Source organism: Symphalangus syndactylus, chromosome 22, assembly GCF_028878055.3.
Source record: "Symphalangus syndactylus isolate Jambi chromosome 22, NHGRI_mSymSyn1-v2.1_pri, whole genome shotgun sequence".
NCBI classification, from domain to species: Eukaryota; Metazoa; Chordata; class Mammalia; order Primates; family Hylobatidae; genus Symphalangus; species Symphalangus syndactylus.
In genome coordinates, this window is record NC_072444.2 from 63,363,301 (window position 1) to 63,385,933 (window position 22,633).

The 22,633-nt window shown below is 35.4% G+C and overlaps 1 protein-coding gene across 4 annotated transcripts in view; it reads left to right on the forward strand.

The window, feature by feature from the left end:
• The window catches only part of SPOPL (speckle type BTB/POZ protein like), a 65,984-nt gene that overhangs the window by 26,876 nt on the left and 16,475 nt on the right, over nucleotides 1-22,633 (forward strand). For 2 of the 4 annotated variants that reach the window (XM_055261439.2, XM_063631316.1), the window contains exons 2-5: nucleotides 16,126-16,263; nucleotides 16,452-16,573; nucleotides 16,849-17,000; nucleotides 18,502-18,629. In XM_055261439.2, coding sequence (XP_055117414.1) covers nucleotides 16,186-16,263; nucleotides 16,452-16,573; nucleotides 16,849-17,000; nucleotides 18,502-18,629 — 480 coding nt within the window. In that variant the 5' untranslated portion in view covers nucleotides 16,126-16,185. Of the gene's footprint in view, nucleotides 1-16,125; nucleotides 16,264-16,451; nucleotides 16,574-16,848; nucleotides 17,001-18,501; nucleotides 18,630-20,353; nucleotides 20,451-22,633 lie in introns of those variants that run through there. The other 2 variants (XM_055261441.2, XM_055261440.2) reach the window with 2 other exon arrangements.

Genomic DNA, 22,633 nt, shown 5'->3' on the forward strand with positions numbered 1-22,633 from the left:
ACTTTGTCACATATGAATTGACAAGACAGTATGACTCCCTTTTGTTCTAGGTTATTAAAACCAAACATTATCTGTTACTTACATGCTGGAAAGGACATGTCTTAAAGAATTTAGTGTAAGCTTGGACTCAAATCCAGTCAAGTGCTGCCAAATTTCAGTGCTAGAACTTTGGGTAGGTTACTTTGCATTTTTGCGACCTAGTTTACTTACCTATAATATTGACAGAGGCAGTTATTATCTTCCTCTTAGAGTTAATTTGAGAATCAATTAGATAAATACTTAAGCCTGGCATGTTGAAAACCTTTAGAAAAATTCTGTTCTCATTGTTTTTAAATTGCCTCTCTTCGGGAAAATGTTATTTATACATTTTAGATAGCCCCTTCCTTATAGGACGGATAAGTTTCTGCAAAGTTGGCTGTGAAGCAGTTTATTATAAAACAAATTTCAAAATAGTTCTCTGTAGTATTTGGGGAGAAAAACTATGGGTTGAAAGCTCTTGGTGAATAAGTTTGTTAGTGGCTTGCTGGAATGAGTAGAAAGTATACTTGCAGAGAGAAGTTAGCTACTAGAAATGGTTGTCCCTCTTAGGAAGCACCTGCTGGAATAGTAGAGCTCTTTGCATAACTGGGCTCATAGGAAGCCAATAAGTAATACTCATCTCGTATCATTTTTCTGTGTGTACTTCTATAAAGCTATAATGAATATGATGTATTCTTTATGGCCCTTTTGAATATGTTTTTGACCACCCCATTTCCATATTGTACTTCATTGTTACCTTGGCCATAAATGAACTGTTTGTGTAGGTATGTGTATGTGTGTATGCATGTGCGTGTGTGTGTGTGTGTGCTTCTAGACTCTCTTTTTTCATTAGTCAACTTCTCTGTTTTTCCACTAGTACCACTCTGTCCTAATTACAGTTGCTATATTTTAGGTTTATGTTTTCTACTTCTAAGTCTTTCAACTTTGTTGTTCATGATTGCTTTGGTATTCTTGACCCATTTGCATTTCCATGTAAGTTTTAGAATCAACTTGTCAGTTTCCACAAGAAGCAGCATTGGGATTTTTATTGTTATTACATTGAGTTTATATGTTAGTCTGAAAATACATACTTTTTTTAAACTTTTAAGTTCAGGGGTACATGTGCATGTTTGTTATACAGGTAAACTCCTGTCATGAGGGTTTGTTGTACGGATTATTTTGTTACCCAGGTATTAGTTAGCCTAGTACCCATTAGTTCTTTTTCCTAATCCTCTCCCTCCTCCCACCCTTTACCCTCTAATAGGCCCCTGTGTATGTTGTTTCCTGCTATGTGTCCATGTGTTTCCATCTTTTAGCTGCCACTTATAAGTGAGAACCTGTGATATTTGGTTTTCTGTTCGTGTGTTGGTTTGCTAAGGATAATGGCCTCCAGCTCCATCCATGTTCCTGCAAAGGATATGATCTCGTTCTTTTATGTGGCTGTGGTGTATGACATTTTTTTAATCCAGTCTACAATTGATGGCATTTAGGTTGATTCTATGTCTGTCTTTATTGTGAATAGTGCTGCAGTGAACATATGTGTGCATGTGTCTTTATGATAGAATGATTTATATTCTTTTGGCTATATCCCAGTAATGGGATTGCTGAGTCGAATGGTAGTTACGTTTTTAGGTCTTTGAGGAATCACTGCACTGTTTTCCACAATGGTTGAAGTCAGTCTGAATATATTAAAATTGATGTCTTTACAATAATGAATTTTCTAATTCATGAATATTTTATATCCCTTCATTAACTTAGCTTACCTGTACTTTCTCTTAATATCATTTTGTAGTTTTCAGTGTAAAGATGGCCTCCTTCATTAGATTTATTTCTAGGAAGTAGACTTTTAAATTATACTTTGGTTTCTTTTAAAATTTTTGTTTTCCGATTGTTGCTAGCATAAAAATATAATGGATTTTTATATGCTGACTTTGTATACAGCATCCTTGACAGACTTCCTTGTTATTCCTGTTAGTTTGTGTGACTCAAGCATGTTATCTGTGAATGGTGACCATTTTCTTTATGCCTTTCCAATTCTTACGCTTTTCATTTATTTATTTTTGCCTTAAGGTACTGGATAGGACCTCTAGTACATGTTGAATGGAAGTGGTAATAGTGGTCTTCTTGTCTCATTGCCGTTTCTCAGGGAAACCTTACTGTAGGGTGTATGTGTGTGTGTGTGTGTGTGTGTGTGTGTTTTAAGACACTTTTAAAATTAAGGATTTATTCCTAGTTTGCAGCGTTTTCATCCTGAATGGGTATTGAATTTTACCAAATGCTTTTTCTGCAACTATCAAAGTGATCTTTTCCCTTCTTTTTCTGTTAATGAGATAAATTACATTAATAAATTCTGATTTTGATCTAGTCTAACAGTTGGAGTATTTTGGCTTATGTATAAATGTAATTATAAATAATATAATTATATACTTATTTACAATCTTTTCCTTTTTCTCTCCTTTTTAAAATCTATTTTATTTTTAGTTATGCTGTCTTGTAGTGATTACTGTAGAGATTAGAGTATACTTCATGGAGTTACTTGAGCTGCTACCAATCATTATTTTTACCCCACTTCCCCGAGAATGCTAAAACCTTAGAATACCTTTTTCCCCATGAAGAACACTTTTTACTGCATTTATCCCTCATGATTTTTACATTACTGTTGGCATGCATTTTAATTCTACTTATATTTAAGCCCCAAGACATTGCAATTTTTCGCTGGCCAGTTTTGGAGAATTCTTACTTACCTCTTCAAATATTGCTTCTCTCTTTTTCGTCTGTGACTCCACTAAATAGATGTTAGACTCTTCTTGCACTGTGTCTCACGTTTGCCTTAGGCTCTTTATAATACCTGTATTTTTTTCTCTGGTTTAGTGAAAATATCTTCATGGATCTTTTAAAAAGTTTTCTAGTCTTACCTTTTGCTGTTTAGTCTATTCAACTTATATTAAGTAGTAATTTCAGTTATTTTCCAGTTCTAGAATTTCCATTTGATTCTTTTAAAATTAAATTATTGGTAAAACTCTGTTGCCTGTTGGGTTTTTTTTCCTCGTAGCTTTTATTCATAAGCATCTGTTTTTTGGCAGCCTGATAGTTTTTGATTGAATAACTGTCATTGTAAAAATTGTGAAGGCTCCGGATGATAATCTCTTTTAGGCAGGATTTATTTTTTCTTTTCTTAGACATGTTAGTGTGGGAGCTGATAACTTTTATCCAGTCAGGGACTAAAGTGAATCAAGACTGTTTTAAGGCTATTTGTACATTTGATTTGTCTTCATACAGTCTAGTTTTACTTTACAGGCGTTTCAATTTAGAGTCTTAAATTCTTGGGACACTCTCTCCGGCAAATCTGAACTCTAATCCTTGTCTCGTTTGCAATATAAGATGTCTGGGCCGGGCGCGGTGGCTCACGCTTGTAATCCCAGCACTTTGGGAGGCCGAGGCGAGCGGATCACAAGGTCAGGAGATCGAGACCACGGTGAAACCCCGTCTCTACTAAAAAATACAAAAAATTAGCCGGGCGCGGTGGCGGGCGCCTGTAGTCCCAGCTACTCGGAGGCTGAGGCAGGAGAATGGCGTGAACCCGGGAGGCGGAGCTTGCAGTGAGCCGAGATTGCGCCACTGCACTCCAGCCCGGGCGACAGAGCGAGACTCTGTCTCAAAAAAAAAAAAAAAAAAAAAAAAAAGATGTCTGAAAACTTTGCTTCTTGGCTTCCTGCTGCATGCAAAGTCAGCATTTGGCAGAAGTCTTAAAGACCACCTCACCAGGATCTTAGCCCCTTGGGTACCCTGTTTTATCTCCAGCGCCGTAAGGCCAACAGAATCTTTGCTGATAGTTTCACCCCATGGCAGTGGCTCTGTCTGGGTAAAGTATGGATTCTCGCTCTTGCATTATGGTTAGAATCTGCAAATATTCTTGGGGAGAAAAGTGGCTGTAGTCTGTCAGCCCAATTTATTTATTAATTTTTGTTCGCTTTTTTTTTTTAGATAGAATCTCGCTCTGTCGCTCAGGCTGGAGTGCAGTGGCACGATCTTGGCTCACTGCAAGCTCCGCCTCCCGGGATCACACCATTCTGCCTCAGCCTCCCGAGTAGCTGGGACTACAGGCACCTACCACCACACCCAGCTAATTTTTTTTTTTTTTGTATTTTTAGTAGAGATGGGGTTTCACCATGTTAGCCAGTATTGTCTCGATCTCCTGACCTTGTGATCCGCCTGCCTCGGCCTCCCAAAGTGTTGGGATTACAGGCATGAGCCACAGCGCTGGGCCTTTTTTCATTTTTCACTTCTGTAATGACTTGAAATGACCACCTTTAGGTTGTTCTCCCTTCTCTAGAATCTTGTGACCTTTTGTCCTGATTGCTTGAGCAGCTCTAGATACCTTTAAACCTACTTATTTTTATTCAAGTTTTTCTATTTCTCAGCAGAATTTAGTTTACCTGCCAGTTATTCCATTATCTCCAGAAGCAGAACATCCCATAATAGCCTCTAAGTACTTTTTATATACGTTAATTGTTTTGATCATTACCAGGCTTATCTCCCCTGCCCATCTTTATCGTCAGCTGTCACCAGTAAAGTTTTACTTACTGTTTCCACTCCAGTACTCACTTTGTGCTAAGAGTGTGTATATGTATAAAATTTCCTATTATCCACTCAGCAACCATAGGGCAATGAGGTGCTATAATAATTTAATAGACAAAGGAGAGGCCCACTATCTGTAAGATCACAGAATTCATGGCAAAGCACTGATTCACATTGGTCTCAGTATATAACTCTTGCTATTAAAATCTATGCTATTGTTTGTGGTCTTTCTATAATCTTGTTTGCTTCCTATAGAATACAGCTCAGGGAATATCTTCAGGACATTCTTTCTGTCCTGAAGTGCTTCATTATCACTCTGTACAGTTCTCTCTCATATTATCATATTCAAAAGATCTCAGTGTCTGTATCCTCTACTGTTACAGTTTTTGCCAAGAGTAGGGAATGTGTTTTACTTATCTTTGTACCCCAGGGTTTATTAGAGTGCGTGATATATCTAAGCATATAATAAATGTTTATTGTATTTCCCTAAAGTCATTGTATACTTAATTTGAATAGATTTAAGAAATTTATATGTGTATTACTATTTTATCACCTTTACAAACACTTATTAGAATCTAATTATTCTCCCTGGTACAGTCCTAGCAAAACTGTTGAACATTATATGTTAAGTTACGTATTATATTAACTGTTTTTCATCATATATATAAAGTTGTTTTGACCTCAGGCAGTATTTTGTTGTAACATCCTGAAGCAGTTCAGAGGACTTTTAGCATAAATATGGTAGTATTTCAAAATTGTAAAGTAATTTACCGTTTGTTAATTGTAGAATGAATAAACAAAAATACTATATGTATAATTAAATCACAATTGATTAAGCTACCTCCTAGAAGATGAATGAGCTGATTGCAGATGACAATGAAAGACGTAGCTCATAAACATCAGTCTCATTTTATAACTGGATAAAATTTTGATAATACTCTTTAGACAGCATGTTTTTTTAACCCTACTTTGCTGGGTAATTTATATATTTTATTGGTCTAGAAGCTTGATAGCTAACACACTTGATATACTGCACAATTGAAGACATTTGTTAAAGAAACTTAATAGTTTTTCCTTTGGGTGATTAAAAATAACAATTAGTACTTTATTCTCTAATAGTGGCTAATATAGACTCAATAGTTGTAGAAGATGTTTTATAGAGTTGACCCTCTGTATCCACCGATTCTGCATCTGAGGATTCAACCAACTGTGGATCAAAAACATTTGGGAAAAAAAATTAACAATACAACAATTTAAAAAATCAAATAAAACAACACAGTATAACAACTATTTACATAGCATTTACATTGTATTAGGTGTTAAGTAATCTAGAGATGATCTAAAGATACCAGAGGATATGTGTATATCAAATGCAGATATTATGCCATTTTGTAGAAGGGACTGGAACATCTGTGAATTTTGGTATCCGTGGGAGTCCTGGAATCAGTCTCCCATGGAAACAAAAGGACAACTTTGATTACTTTTTAATCACAAAAGAATTGTGTATATATGTGCATATGGACATGTAGGTGCAGGTACTTTTTAAAAATGAGGTAAAATTCATATAACATAAAATTTATCATTTTTACTTTTTTAAAAAGTACAGCTCAGTAGTGGCTTAGTACATTGACAATGTTGTGCAACTAGCACCTCTGTCTAGTTCCAGAACACTTTTATCAGTCCCAGAGGAAACTCCATAAGCAATTACTTACCATTTCCCCCTCCCCACAGGCCCTGGCAACTACTAATCTGCTTTTTGTGTGTATGGATCTGCCCAATATTTAATATAAGTGAAATGATACAATGTGGCCTTTTGTGCCTATCTTCTTTCACTTAGCATAATGTTTTCGAGATTCATTCATGTTGTAGCATGCCTCAATACTTTATTTCTTTTTATGACTACCTATTATTTCATTGTGTGACCAGGCTTAATGGCTCACACCTGTAATCTCAGCACTTTGGGAGGCTGAGGTGGAAGGATCCCTTGAGCCCAGGAGTTCAGGACCACAAATGAGCAACAGTGAGACCTTGTCTCTGTAAGAAATAAAATTACCCAGGTGTGGGCAGTGAGCTGTGATTGCATCACTGTATTTCAGCCTGAGTGGCAGAGCAAGACCCTGTTTAAAAAAAGGAAGATTCATTGTGTACATGTACCACATTTTAAAAATTCATTTATTCCTTGGTGAACATTTGGATTGTCCATCAATGGATGGATTATTAGCTAGTAACCTTTTGGCTATTGTGAATACTGCAGCAAAGAACATTTATGTCTCAGTCATTTGAACACCTGTTTCCAGTTCTTTTGGATATATACCTAGGAGTAGAATTGCTGGATCATATGGTAATTCTATGTTTAATTTTTTGAGGAATCCTTAACTATTTTCCACAGTGGTTAAAACATTATACATCTCTACAAGCAATGTCCAAGGATTCCAGTTTCTCTACATCCTTGTCAGTGCAGGTGACTCTCCATCTCCACTCCTTTTTTTTTTTTTTTTTTTTTTTGCCATTCTAGTGGCTTTTCTTTTTCTTTTTTTTTTTTTTTTGGTCTTTTTCAGTATTTTTACTGTGACCTATGTGTTTGTGGATTTCTTTGCATTTAACCTATTTGGAGTTGATTGAGCTCCTTAAATGTGTATATTATTGCTTTTCAATAAATTTGGGAAGTTTTCAGCCATTTTTTTTTTTTTAGTTATTTTTTTCTGCTTCTTTTGTCTTTCTTCTCCTTCTGATACTCCCGTTATATACACATCGGTGTGCTTAAAATAATGTCCTGCAGTTTTCTGAAGATGTTCATTTTTCTTCATATTTTTCTATCTGGATTGTATAATCTCTACTGATTTGTCTGTAAGTTCACTAATTCTTCTATTAGTTCATATCTACTGTTGACCTCCTCTAGTGAATTTTCATTTCAGTTATATTGTTCAGCTCCAGAGTTTTTATTTGGTTCTTTTAAAAAAAAAAAACCTTTACCTTTTTGTTGATACTCTTTATTTTTGTGTATGTGACATTGTCATCATACCTTCCTCTAATTATGGTTTCCTTTAGTTCTTTACACACACTTATTAATGGCTGTTTGGAATGCTTTGTCTGTTAAATCCAACATATAAGTTTAATCACAGTTTCTGTTACCTGTTTTTTCCCCAGCGTATGGGTCATACTTTCTGTTTTTTCATGCCTTGTAATTTTCTATTCAAAGCTGGATATTTTATGTAGTATATTGAGAAATTCTTGGAACTGGTTTCTTCCTTCCAGTGCATGCTGTTGCTTCTTGCTTATTTTGTTTATGGACTGTTTTAGTGGAGTCTATTTAGTGCCCCCACCACCACCACCACCACACACACACACAGACACACACACACACAGTGTTAAGCCTGTGATGTTGCACCTCTGGGGAAGCAGCCTTGGGTATTCCCAGTTACCGTGGGTGATGGTGGTTTGGCAGGGCTCTCTTTTTGCCTGACTACACTCATCTGTTAAGGTCCATTAATCTAGTGCTAATTGCACTGTTTTCAACAATGCCTTGGGGCATTATGTTGTTCTACAGACTCATCAACTTTGGTTTCCTTTGAAGAAATAGTTCCCTAAGTCAGTGCTTGAAATTTCTTCTGAACCCAGGTGGGCTTCTCTCAGCTGTCTCTTTTCCTGTTTTTTTTTTTGGGCAAATCAACTGTCCTGTAGTTTAGCCTTTGTATCCATTGATTCCTTCAGTCTCTTCTCGTTTGCCTCTCACAGCCTCTACTGTTTTTCAGATCATGTTTTCAGACCATGCCCAAAGTAGAGCCTCCACCTTTCCAGCAGTGACTGATTTGAAGAAGGGAGCCAGCCCCTTACCTCTTGGCTACATTCACCTGGAACATCAGCACTAAGTAGCTAGAGGTGTAGCAGGATGAGCCAAACAAACAAACAAAACCCCTCAGACACCGAGTTGAGGAAGGAAAGGACTTTATTCGGCCGGGAGCGTCAGCCGACTTACATCTCAAACAACCGAACTCCCCGAGTGAGCAATGCCTGTCCCTTTTAAGGGCTTACAACTCTTAAGGGGGTCCATGTGAGAGGGTCATGATCAATTGAGCAAGCAGGGGGTGCATGACTGGGGGCTGCATGGCACCGGTAATCAGAACGGAACAGAACAGGATGGGGATTTTCACGATGCTTTTCCGTGCAGTGTCTGGAATCTATAGATAACACAGGCAGTTAAGTCATGGATTGATTTTTAACTACCAGGCTCAGGGCATGGCACCGGTCTGTCTGCCTATGGATTTCATTTCTGCCTTTTAGTTTTTACTTCTTTTTTCTTTGGAGGCAGAAATTGGACACAAGACAATATGAAGGGTGGTCTTTTCCCTTAGAGGCAGGATGAGAAATGTTGACATGCTTCCTGTCACAGGAAGAACTTGACTGGACCTGTTGGAAGAGGGAACACAGTGTTTGTGGCTACACCAGTCTAGGAGTTTCTGACTCCTTGAGTTAGGACAGAGCAGGTCTTGGTTCAAAGATCACAGACTCTCACTTTTCTCACAGTCTCTACTAAATTTTCTTGAATAAATGTTTCTTCATTTGTTCTGTGCTTCCAGCAGTGTTTTTATATTTTTCACCAAATTTTCTGGGGAGTGTATCCATGGAACTCCTCAAGTTGTCATGCTGAAAGTTTCTTTCATTAGTGGTTCAGTCTCTGCTGGTTATGGGGGTCTGTTCACATTTTCTGTTTCTTCTTGACTCAGTTTCGGTAGTTCCACATTTGTGAATTTTAAAATTTTTTCTTCTGTTACTGATTTAAAGTTTCATTCAACTGCAATCAGAGAAGATACTTTGTATAATTTAATTTTTTTTTAATTTGTTGAGACTTGTTTTGTGGCCTAGGTAGCATCCTTGAGAACATTCCATATGCACTTGAGAAGAATGTGTGTTCCACTGTTGATGGGTGAAATGGCTATTAGGTCTAGTTATTTTATACTGCTGTTCAAGTCTTCTATCTCTTTATTGATCTTCCTCATTCTATGCATTATTGAATGTTGGGTATTGCTGTCTCCAACTATTATTGTAGAATTGTCTGTTCTCTCTTCAATTCTGTTAGTTTTTGCTTGACATAGTTTGGGGCTCTATTAATTGGTGTATATATGTTTGTACTTGTCATACCTTCTTGATGAATTGACCCTTTTATCAATATATAATATCCTTTGTCTCTCGTAACAATTTTTTTTTTTTTTTTTTTTGAGATGGAGTCTCGCTCTGTTGCCTAGGTTGGAGTGCAGTGGCGCAGTCTCAGCTCACTGCAAGCTCCGCCTCCCAGGTTCACACCATTCTCCTGCCTCAGCCTCTCCGAGTAGCTGGGACTACAGGCGCCTGCCACCACGCCTGGCTAATTTTTTGTATTTTTTAGTAGAGACTGGGTTTCACTGTGGTCTCGATCTCCTGACCTTGTGATCCACCCACCTCAGCCTCCCAAAGTGCTGGGATCACAAGCGTGAGCCACCGCGCCCGGCCTCTCGTAACAATTTTTGACTTAAAGTCTGTTTTGTCTTATGGTAGCATAGCCACCCAGCTCTCTTCTGCATGAAATATCTTTTTTCATCCTTTCACTTTCAATCTATTTTTGATTTCCATAAACACAAGAACCCTTAACAATATTCTTCCAGTCTTTTCAGATTGCCTATCTGTTGGATCACTTCTTCAGTGCTTAGCCAGGCCATTTACAACTGTGCCTTAGTCTTCACTTCCTGTTGGCTCAGCACTGTCAGCCAGCTTAGGACCTTCTTACCTGTTTTCAAGCATGTGTTTGCCCCTGGGCTTACCCATGGCTTTCTAGATTTCCTGGTATATATGAGAGCTTTTCAAAGCTTTTATTCCCTAGCTTCTTCTTTCCCATGCTTTTTTGCCTGGTCGTTGCTTGTGCCAGCTCTGATTCCTTCTCTAGGTGGCTATAACTAATACATTTGCCTCTTAATGCTTTTGATAAATGCCAGATCCCAGAATGCTGTCCCCTACCTCGGGGAAGCTCCAAGGCAGGTGAAACTGGCCCTTCAGTCAGTCCTTCAGGGAATTGCCAGACTGGTCAAAGTACATGACAGTGTGTTTTAGAATAAAGTCCCTCTTGCTGTCTTTGGTACCAGCACCCTATACCAGGAATGAGGGCAAATGACTTTATATCAGCATCCTATATCAGGAATGAGGGCTGATGACTTGGGCGGACCACCAAACTTGGGGAGGGAGCCATAGTAAGCAGGTGTGTTGAAATGCCACAGCCCTTTCTCACTGAAATTCAGTAGCTTCTTCATTAAGCATTCCCTTAGCTATTAAGTTTTTTTGTTGTTGTTGTTGTTATTTTGTTTTTTTTTTTTGAGATGGAGTCTCGCTCTGTCACCCAGGCTGGAGTGCAGTGGCGCAATCTCAGCTCACTGCAAACTCCGCCTCCCGGGTTCAGGCCATTCTCCTGCCTCAGCCTCCCGAGTAGCTGGGACTATAGGCGCCTGCCATCACACCTGGCTAATTTTTTTTTTTTTTGTATTTTTTAGTAGAAACGGGGTTTCACCATGTTAGCCAGGATGGTCGCGATCTCCTGACCTCATGGTCCGCCCGCCTCGGCCTCCCAAAGTGCTGGGATTACAGGCGTGAGCCACCGCGGCCGGCCAGCTGTTAAGTTTTTGATTCAGTTCCAGAGTTTCAAACAAGCTGATTCTGACCATTTCACCAGCTATTCATTTCTTTTGTGGACGGATGGAGTTTTGGAGCTCTCTACTATTTTGTGACATCTGTATGTATATACATTTTTACGTGTCTATGAATTTCTACCTATATAGTTTAGGGATTCATAGATATTTTTAAAGAATGTCAAGAAATTTATTGATATGATAATCAGCAATTCAGGATACAGATTACTTCTGGTAAAGAGAGGAAACATGATGGTGGTAGGGACGCACCAGGATGGTGGGTACATGATTGTTTGACATGCGATTCTTTTTATGTTTTCTGAATATTTGAAATTTTTATATAAAGTTAGTTGTGTGTGTCTATATGACATATATAAAACATTGTGACATTCAAGCATTTTGTTGAAGTAGAAAGTATTGTATATGTTTATTTGAATAACAAATCTTGCTTTCCCTTTAATAAGTAAAAGTAGGAAATGTCACACTTGAAATGCTTAAGACTAGTTTATATGATGGAATAGGGAAGAATCTTTTACTTATTTGTTGATGTATATAGATTGATTGTCTTGTGTTTTTCTCTAGATCTTAGTTTCCTTGTACCTTCTCTGCAGGCTTTTTCTGTAAGAATGAGGGTAGGAGGGCCTGAATGTTAGTAGGTAGTTGATAGTCTACTGTTTTTATTTTCATTTTTCTTCTTACAAAGAGGAGGAAAAAAAATAGAATCCTGGAAATAGCACTGAAGTGGACTTTGGGAGAGCTTTGCCTTTGTTCTTTGTTCTAATATTCATTTAACAGTGTAAATTTGGACAGTTCTTATTTTCTGTGCCAGTCCTCATTTGTAAAATAAGAATTGGAACAGATAGGTAAGGCCTGTTAAGCTTTGTAAAATCTGGAAGGGCAGCATGATTCTATGGAAAGAGCATTGACTTTGGAGCCAGGCAAATTTGTGTTCAACTATTTTCTAATTACTTTAAAGTAAACTTTCTAAACTGTCTATTTTCTCATCATTAAGATGGGGTATTACCACCCATCTCACAGAGCTACTGAAGAATGAACAACATATATAATATCTTGTAAAGTGCTCACACATACAGTCTGTTCACTCAGATTCTCCATACCCTTGTCTTGTAACTACATCCTTTGAGGAGTAGCTGGAGAGAAAACAAACAAACAAAAAAATCCTTGTAACCTTTTATGTAGCTTGCTTTTTTTATTTTATTTTATTTTATTTTTTATTTTTTATTTTATTTTTTATTTTATTTTATTTATTTTATTTTATTTTATTTTTTACTTTATTTTTTATTTTTTATTTTATTTTTTATTTTATTTTATTTTATTTTTTATTTTATTTTATTTATTTTATTTTATTTTATTTTATTTATTTTATTTTATGTTATTTTATTTTTGAGATGGAGTCTCACTCTGTTGCCCAGGCTGGAGTGCAGTGGTGTGATCTTGGCTCACTGCAACCTCCACCTCCCAGGTTCAAATGATTCTCCTGCCTCAGCCTCCGGAGTAGCTGGGATTATAGGTGCCCGCCCCCATGCCCGGCTCATTTTGTATTTTTAGTAGAGACAGAGTTTCACCATGTCAGACTGGTCTTGAACTCCTGGGCTCAAGTGGTCTGCTTGCCTCAGCCTCCCAAAGTGCTGGGATTACAGGCGTGAGCCACCATGCCTGACCGTAGTTTGCTTTTATATATGAATTGCATTTGAAGTGTATATGAAGTATATTTTTATATAGGAGGTATGTTGTGAGTTATACTTCCCGAAGATAATAACTCTTCTAGAGATATTGAAGAACTTTCCCTTTACCCTCCAGGGTTTCTAAAAGTTTTTTATTTATGTTTTTTGTTAGTATTAAATTATAATAGTATCTTTTTATAAAAGTTTAAAGATTCAGGTTACTGTTTTCTTTGATTTCTTTCTTTTTACCTTCTACCCCAGGATCTATTACTTAAACAGTAACATAGACACAAGATATTACATATTTTCTGTAGTCCATATGAGTTTGAAAATAACCATGTTTTCCACTACTTTTAAAAATAATTACTTGTCGGCCGGGCACGGTGGCTCACGCTTGTAATCCCAGCACTTTGGGAGGCCGAAGCAGGCGGATCACGAGGTCAGGAGATCGAGACCACGGTGAAACCCCGTCTCTACTAAAAATACAAAAAATTAGCCAGGCGTGGTGGCGGGCGCCTGTAGTCCCAGCTACTTGGAGAGGCTGAGGCAGGAGAATGGCGTGAACCCGGGAGGCAGAGCTTACAGTGAGCCGAGATCGCGCCACTGCACTCCAGCCTGGGCGACAGAGCGAGACAACGTCTCAAAAAAAAAAAATAATAATAATTACTTGTATTTCTGTATTAATTAAAACAACACATTTATGAAATATGAATAAATAAAAATAAGAAAAAATCTCATCATCCAGAGATAACCTTTTAATATTTAGATGTATTTGACATTATCACTGAAATGCCAAAGTACAACTCAGTGCCTCCACCTGCCAGTCTGTTTTTCTTTATGCACCAGTACCTCTATATACTATTTATATTTATAAAAGCAATGTCCTGTTAGGCATACTGTTTGATTTTTTTAGATATATAACATATGCTGAACACTTTTCCCTGTCATTAAGAAAATTTAATACACTCTTAATGGTTGCACATTTTCCATGTATTAATATTACAGAAATATACTGTGCTCAAAATTATCTTTTTCACAGTTGTAATCATTTTCCTAGGATGTATTTATAGGATGAATCTGACAAAATTTCTTTTGATACTAATTATAAAATTGATCTATAGCAAAGCCTTATCCCCAGTATAGTGATGTCTGCTTCTCTGCAATTTTGCTGGCTGTAGGGCTTGACGGTTTAAAATAATCTTGGACAGTGCAGTAGGTAGAAAATGTTGAGGGTTCCTTTTCTATTTCATTGATTACAAGTGAAGGTAAACTTTTTTTTTTTTTTTTTGGTAATCATTCTTCTGTGAAATGCTTACTCATCTCATCATTTTTTTGTGTGTGTCAATGTTTTTGAAATCAATGCAAGTTGCCAGAAACCATATAAATGCTTTCATGGACATCAAATAACACCGTCTGCATTTTTATACTTTTAGAAATTGGTAGCTTATATTTTAGCATCATTCCCTTCTTGCCAGAAATCTCACCATGAAATAATAAGGGAGATTATTATACTATTTATATTCCCACAAGAAAAGTGTGAGAGTGCCTCTCCTTACATTCTCACTCATCTTTTGGATTGTTCCTAGTTTGATAGGTAAAAAGTGGCTTTTTAATTTAGTTTTAATTTTAATTTTTCTAATTATAAGTTTCTTTCCTGTGAGTTATTTGCTAATTGTTTTCTTATTTGTAAAAATTCTTTATATATTAAGGAAATTAGTTTTATGTGCTATATGCATTTCAGATATTTTTCTTGGTTTATTGTTTTTGAAATTGGTCATAATGGTTTATTTTATCAGGTTTTTTTTACAGTCACTGGCAAAAGTATTGACCAGGACACATCTCTCTCGTATATTACTAGAGATTTTTCTAACAGATAAGTCTAATAATCATTACTCTTTCAGTACATTTATTTAATTAACTATGAATTTGCCTAAAATAAATATTCAACTTTTGTTTCTGCTCCTGTTTCTACTCACAAGTCTGTAGAAAAGAATTGTGGTCTCTCTTGGAGAATGTTCCACATGCACTTGAAAATAATGTGTGTTCTGCTGTTGATGGATGAAATGGCTATTAGGTCTAGCTAGTTGTTTTATACTACTGTTCAAGTCTTCTGTTTCTTTTTTGATCTTCCTGGTTCTGTGCATTATTGAATGTTGGGTATTGCTGTCTCCAACTATTACTATAGAATTGTCTATTTTGCCTTCAACTTTGTTAGTTTTTGCTTGATATAGTTTGGGACTCTTATTATGTGGTGTATATATGTTTGTACTTGTCATACCTTCTTGATGAATTGACCCTTTTATCAATATATAATATCCTTTGTCTCTCATAAAAATTTTTGTCTTAAAGTCTGTTTTGTCTATGGTAGCATAGGGTTCTCCAGACTTCAGTACATATATTGTCATGTAATCTTGAAACCCTCTTGCACCTCCAGAGTGCACTACTTACGTAGCTTATTCTGATTGTGCCTCTTTCTTTTAGTAAGTTACAAAGCAGCAGCATCTGGTCACTAATATCCTGGTTAGGTTATGAAGAGGTAATTATGCATTACCATTGGATATAGTACAAGAACAGCTAACTGGGAGGAAATTTTATAACAGTACGTCTCGGTAAGAAGCACTCTGTTAGGGATGAAGTCTTATCAGAGAACCTGTTGTCTGAGATAGACGTAGACTTTTGTAGAAAGTCTGTATTTCTTCTTACAGACCATTCGTTGCCTGTTACATTCCATTCTATGTTTTACTTGACAAAAACTTCTGGAGTCTGACAGATGGGTAACTAGTATTTATAGTTCTAACTTTGCAAACCTTTTGGTTTTCATGACTATGTCAATAAAAGGTAAAGGAAGGTGAACCAGATATTAACTGATGTCATTATGTTTCCATGATATTTTGTGATTTTATGTATATGCTCTTACTCTTAAACTATATGTTATTTTTAAATTTGTGATTTTTTGGAGAACATGGCTTTATAAAATAATCTTGTCTATAAATACTAAGTTTGTTTAGATTTCAAATGTTACATGTTACAAAAACTTATTTCTTAAAATCATTAAATTTATTTAAAATTCTCACATGTTCCTTCCTAATCTAGTTTGGGATAGTAATTGTTTCATGTCTGTTTAAGTATGTTTTCCCTCTTGATTCTGTCATTTAAACTTTTTAATCAGTACATCAAACTTCTTTCCTTTGTAGGTAAAGTACTCAACTGTGTGGGGTACTACATAAATCCTAAAAGACTACAGTAAAGTGGCAATGTCTCGGGAACCCACCCCACCTCTACCTGGAGATATGTCTACTGGTCCCATAGCAGAAAGCTGGTGTTACACACAGGTACATGCTCTTAAAAATCCCTCACTTTATGTCACTTATAAATTTTACAGTATGTTGAGAATATTATTGTGAAACACTTTGCCATAGTTATTAGAAGTGTTAGAAGACTGGATCATAGGATGTTGAACATATAGCAAGTTAAAAGTATTAGTGTCATCATTATAAAAGTGGTTTTCTGAATTTCTTAGGTTAAAGTAGTAAAATTTTCCTACATGTGGACCATTAATAACTTCAGTTTTTGTCGAGAGGAAATGGGTGAAGTGTTAAAAAGTTCAACATTTTCATCTGGCCCAAGTGACAAAATGAAATGGTAAGATTTTTGTTTGCTTTGGATTTTTTTTGTTTTGTTTTTGATGTGATTATCAGCTGCTCATGATTTTGTTGTTATTATTGTTCCTGAATGAGTATTAATGTAATTTCATATTAGATTGGTAATATGTTCCTAATAGTGTGGGGAATTATAAAGAACTGTGAGATGTTGACAGGAGTGTTGTTTGTGACATTAACACGTGATTTCAGTGTTCTCTCTCTCTAATGCTTTTCAAGTATTATATTCCTCCATGTGAGCTTATTGTTTTATTTTAGGTGCCTGAGGGTAAACCCAAAGGGATTAGATGATGAAAGTAAAGACTACTTGTCCTTATATTTGCTTTTAGTCAGCTGCCCCAAAAGTGAAGTTCGAGCAAAATTCAAATTTTCCCTTCTGAATGCTAAAAGGGAAGAAACAAAAGCAATGGGTAAGTGATTTGTAAACTGAGCGAAGACATTTCTGTATATATAACTACATATTGTGACTTCTTCTGCACCTTTACCTAGAAAAGTCTGGGACTTTTTTCTGCTAAAATCTGCTTAACCTGAAACTTTTAATTTGACCATTATTTAAATCCAGCATAGAGCTATAATTGTTTTACTGAGTCTTAGACTTCGTAAAACATGTAAAAATGATTAATAATATTACTTCTTCATGTCCTAAAATGACATCCAGTTGTCACTTAGAAAAATAGTTGCTGTTAGGGCAAGGTGCCTGGTTCAGTGCTTGGCATATATAATAGGTGCTCAGGAAGCATTTTTCTCTTTCCTTTTTTGCCAGGTAATAAAATCTGAAGAACAATGAGAAAGAGATAGAGTGCCCTGATATTTTGTCACTAGAATTTTTTGAGCAGTAGATTGAACACTGATTGAAAGGAGCCGTTTTTCTTAGTTTCAGGGCCTATTAATTTCAGTCCAAAATTCACATATATAGCCAGCTGAAATGCAGTAGCCTTGAGCTTCATAATAGAAGAGTGACGTAGGAAATGTACATTGTGTGTGACAGGAGAATCATATTTTCTAGAAATGAATCACAGAATCAAGTAACTTGATTATAGAAAATTCACATTCACATACATTTTTAAATAATGTATTGCTAAAATAATATATATTTTCACGTTGTCTCACCTTAAGATAGTGGAGTATTTCAGGCAGGTTGATTACTGATTTTCCACTTCCATTTTATTCTTTGTATAATAGATGATGAATACTTTCTGTAGAGGATCTTGTTTACTGCCTAGTATATAGTTGTTATAGACTACCTTAGGCATTTGAAATATTTACTTCAGGTATTTATTAAAACTATTACAAATTACACAAAAAGCATCTTTTGGACTTTTATGAAAAATTCTTTTTAGGGGAAAGGAAGTTATGTCTAGAGACTTAGGAATGATAAAAGACTTTATCTTTTTCACAGATTCATGGAATTTTCTATAGTTGAATAAAACTTAAATCAGTGGGATGGGTATGCCAGGAAAGCTTAAACATGCCTTGATATTTAGAACATCCATTTTTGAAGGGAGAAGCAGGAAATAAGATGTATGTTTCTTACCAGATTTTGATATTAGATGATGAGTAGTGTGCCTATACCAACATACTTTGATCCTATTTCATTGTCTTTTAGGGTCTAGATTGTTAAAAAGATCTCTTCCTTCTCCATGAGATTTGATCTGACTTTTCTATTTGAGATCCAGAGGTCTGAAATTAAGCTCATTGACAATGGCCCAAATTGAGTAGGCATATGGAGTTACTGTTTCTACCTGACTTAAAACTCTTATGACATTCGATTTATAAACACAAATATCTGTAATTTTTATGATGGATGTATTGACAAGTCCTGTTTTCACACATTTTATTTAACTGTGTTACCATGTTTAAAAAGTCTCTTGGATATTTATTTTATTTAAACTCTGTTCTGTTTTCCACCAGAAAGCCAAAGAGCATATCGATTTGTGCAAGGGAAGGACTGGGGTTTTAAAAAATTCATTAGAAGGGACTTTTTGCTTGACGAAGCTAATGGTCTTTTACCAGATGACAAGCTTACGTTATTTTGTGAGGTGGGTACATCTTTTATTCTAAGGAACCCCATGGTTTATTTAGTGATATGGCAAAAGTATAAACTGGATTAATAACACTTTAAAAATTAAGTAATTGGTATAGTTCATCAAGTTTCATTTGTAAATTCTTGACTAGAAAAAGCTATAGAAAATTATTGACTACAAATCAATGTAATGACCCACGGTCTGGAAACATTTTATCATATTTCTAGCTATAATTTGTGTGTACACTTATACTACAACATACTACATCCTTCTTCCTCTTGAAAAGATTGTGAATGTGAATATGTGAACTTTCCTAAATATTTTCTTCATTCTGAGTAACTGACATAGATTGTCAATTAAAAAAAAAATTTCAGATTGATTGTATTAAACATTATTACTCAGAGTTTATCAGTTTGAACCCGAAGTACCTGGAAAACATTGAAAAGCTTTTCTGATTGTTCAGGCAGTTGGATTAATCTAATTAAACAGCATTCTAAGAAATAGTTCTCAAATTTTTAAGATATGCCTGTGTCTATTGACAAGCTTACAAGGTGTAATTATGTGCAGAGAATGGGATATTTTGAAAGTTACTAGCATTGCCTCTGCCGATAACGTACACTTACGATTTGTCCTAATTTGATGTTTGGATTTGCTTTTGTCATGTTATCATTAGGTAGTTTTATCTAATATTTTTAACCAGTACAGTTTATAGAGAATATACATCAGTAACAATTTTATCAAAATGTTTAAGGCAGTTGATAATTTTCATAAGAAAGATAGTTGAAAAGATTTTTTATCATGTACTCAACATTAGATATATTTCAACAGATTATCATGGACAGATGAGTGTCTTAGGAATATAATAACTTCTTTAACTGTGAGTTAGCTGTAATCTTTTTATAGTAAGTGTATAAGGTTTCTTGGCAAGATTAAAAACTAATTGTATGACATTATGTCAAAAGAATAACTGAAATATGCCCCCAGAGACTATATAATTGCATCTTATTTTTTACTAAGACAAGTTAAATGAACTGTATGATGAATTTATTATGAACACAATTATTTGGTTGACAAAACACATAGCACAAGTCTTATCATTAAGTAATTGGGAAGAAAACAGTATTTGTTGCTAATCAGCAGATATTCTAAGTAGTATTCTAAATAAATATAGGTTATACTATATAAAATTTTTACCATCCTTACTGTAGAGTCTTCCAGAATTTTAGCAGTTATCATAAATTTCAACATGTAAATTGTTTAAATGTTAATTTAGAACAGAAAGGGTCTTAAAGGCTATTTAATCCAATTTTAACAAAAACAAAAAATGACTCGCTAAAATAGTTTTAGAAATGAACCTTTTTAGAAAATACTTTTTTTTTTTTTAGAATTGAAACAGTGTTTACAGATATTTTCCTAAGTACACTGTGCTGGAACCTAGACAACCAAGAAATTCAGAAATAAGGCTGAAATTAAGTTTAAGATTTTTTTTTGTATACTTGGTATCCATATGCTACATGCTAGTGACCCCCAAAAACAAAACCCAACATGACATATATTTTAAAGTTGGCATCGATCAGATTCATTTTTGGATCCTGAAATATACATCCTTTTGCTGATATAGATATTTATACCCTGGGCACCGTATTTAGCATAGGTGGGCAAAAGGTACTTTTAACTAACATGCTTCATGCCCTCCATTGTTTCTTCCACCCCGCTCACGGATGCCCTTCCTTCTACAGAATCTCCAGCACTGCTTGCAGAAGAGGAGGAAGCATTGCACTACCCTTCCTAAAGAACTGCCTCCTCCCCCTCCCCTGCAAGTGGTGCTGTAGACAGGTAAGGCAGTTGGGTGCTACCCTTCTTGCACAAAACATAACTTAATCTTGCAAGTTCCCTACAGTGGTTAAAGTAGCCAGAGATGGAGATTGGTAGCAGTGTGTAGGCAGCTCTGCCCTCTTTCCCAAAGTGATGCAGAAAATAGGAATTGAGAAATAAGTAGGAAAACTAGAAAACTGGTTAGTTGAACTTATCTTTTGAAATCCAACAGATTTTAAATACTCTGATAGTCTATAGACTTTTTCCTGTATATCATGCCATTTCATGATATACAGGAAAAATATATGTACAGATAAAATATATATAAATAAGTATTTCATGAGGTTTAACTAGCTCATTTTTAAGGACACGTCTTTTTTCCCATCCTGTTTATGTTTTGCTAAGATAGTGTCTTAGTCCATTTCGTGTTGCCATTAACAGAATACCTGAGACTAGGTAATTTTAAAAGAACAGAATTTTTATTGGCTCATGGTTCTGGAGTCTAAGTCCAAGATTGAGGCTACATCTCTTGAGGTCCTTTTTCTCACGTCATAACATGGTGGAAGTCATCACATGGTGAGAAAGACAGAAGAGGTGAGGGGAAGAGTGGAGGTTATTGTAGGGTAAGAGGGTGTGTGTGTGTGTGTGTGTGTGTATGTGTGCAGGCCAGACTCGCTTTAATAAACCCATTGTCTCAGTAAACACATTAATCCATTCATGAGGTTAGAGTCCTCATGACCTAATTACCTCTGAAAGGTCTCACCTGTCAACATTGTTGCATTGAGTATTAAATTTCCAACATATGATCTTTGTGGAATACATTCAAATCATAGCAGATAGCCTTTCTGTTTTAAAATAATTATATATGATAGCGGGTGGAAGTTGGGATTTATTTTCTAAAAAGCCCTTTCTTGGCAAAATGAAAAGTTGACTACCCTATTTCTGTCACCAGATTTTTTTTTTTAATGACACCAATCTATGAAAATCAGAAAGTCTAAAACTTGCTATTCCGGAAGATATTCATGTGAAATTCAACTGTTAAAAGTTTCTCACTTTGGAGCCAGTGTGGTGGGTGTTTGGCTAGTTGATTAAAATGGCAAAATTGTAGTACTATTTAGCATTGGAAATTCCTGGCTTTTAGAATTAGTTGGAAAATTCAAATTTCGAAAACTGGAACCAATAGTTACCTTAGCTCTGCATTAGAAGAGACCCACGTTTTTCAGGATAGTCACAGATTAGATCCCTCAAATGTTCCTTGTCAGTCTTAACTATATTCTCTGAGTTGAGCAAAAAGCAAATTTGAAAAAGGAATGTCAAATGACTTTGAGGTTTTGCTTTGCAACATTTAACAATTTTGAAGATTGCACATTTGCCTGTTTTTTTTGTTTTTTTTTTTTTTTTTTTTGAAAGAAGCATAACATTGACCTCAGGAAAGAATCTCAGCCTTTTTCCTGAATTTTTTATTCTAGGTTCCATTCAGTAAGAGTATTCATTACCTGCATTTGAGTATGTAATAGATAAAACCAAATTTTTAACATTTTCTTAAATATAGGTATCAAGAAAATAATCAGAATCCATTGCATATGTCCATTTTTAATTAGATCATTAATTTATGTTCTATAAGAAGTCTCTTGAATGCTCTTTGGAGTATGAAGTGTTAATTATGTGTCTTAGTTAAAATTTGTGGTTGCTGTGATAATACTATGTAGATAGGTATGTCAATAATACAAATCTTCTGAATTGTTCTTGCTCATACAAAATACAAATATAATACCAATATCTGTGTCTGATAATATTGTCTTTATTTTTTAATCCTTTTCTTTCATTACCTGATTTTTTGCCAAATTTTTACATTAAATACATTATTTTGAATTTGTTAAGAGACAGTAGAATTCAAGAAATCATTTCTGAAATTAAATACATCATCACATTTTGTAACTCTGCTGTATATATCATGCAAGCCATTGAACAGATCCAATTTTTTCTGTCTAGAAATTTCAAGAGCAGTGCTTGATATGAACAAATAAATGCTGTTTGGGTCTAAAGAGCTGATCCCTTACGAAACCTTGAATATTAACACCAACATTTTTTGTGTCTATATCATTAGGTTATAATGTGTAATAGAACAGGGCAGTTGGGCAAGGATTAGTGAAACTTTTTTTCTCTTTTATAGTTATTAAAATTTTAGACATAATTTGATTAAA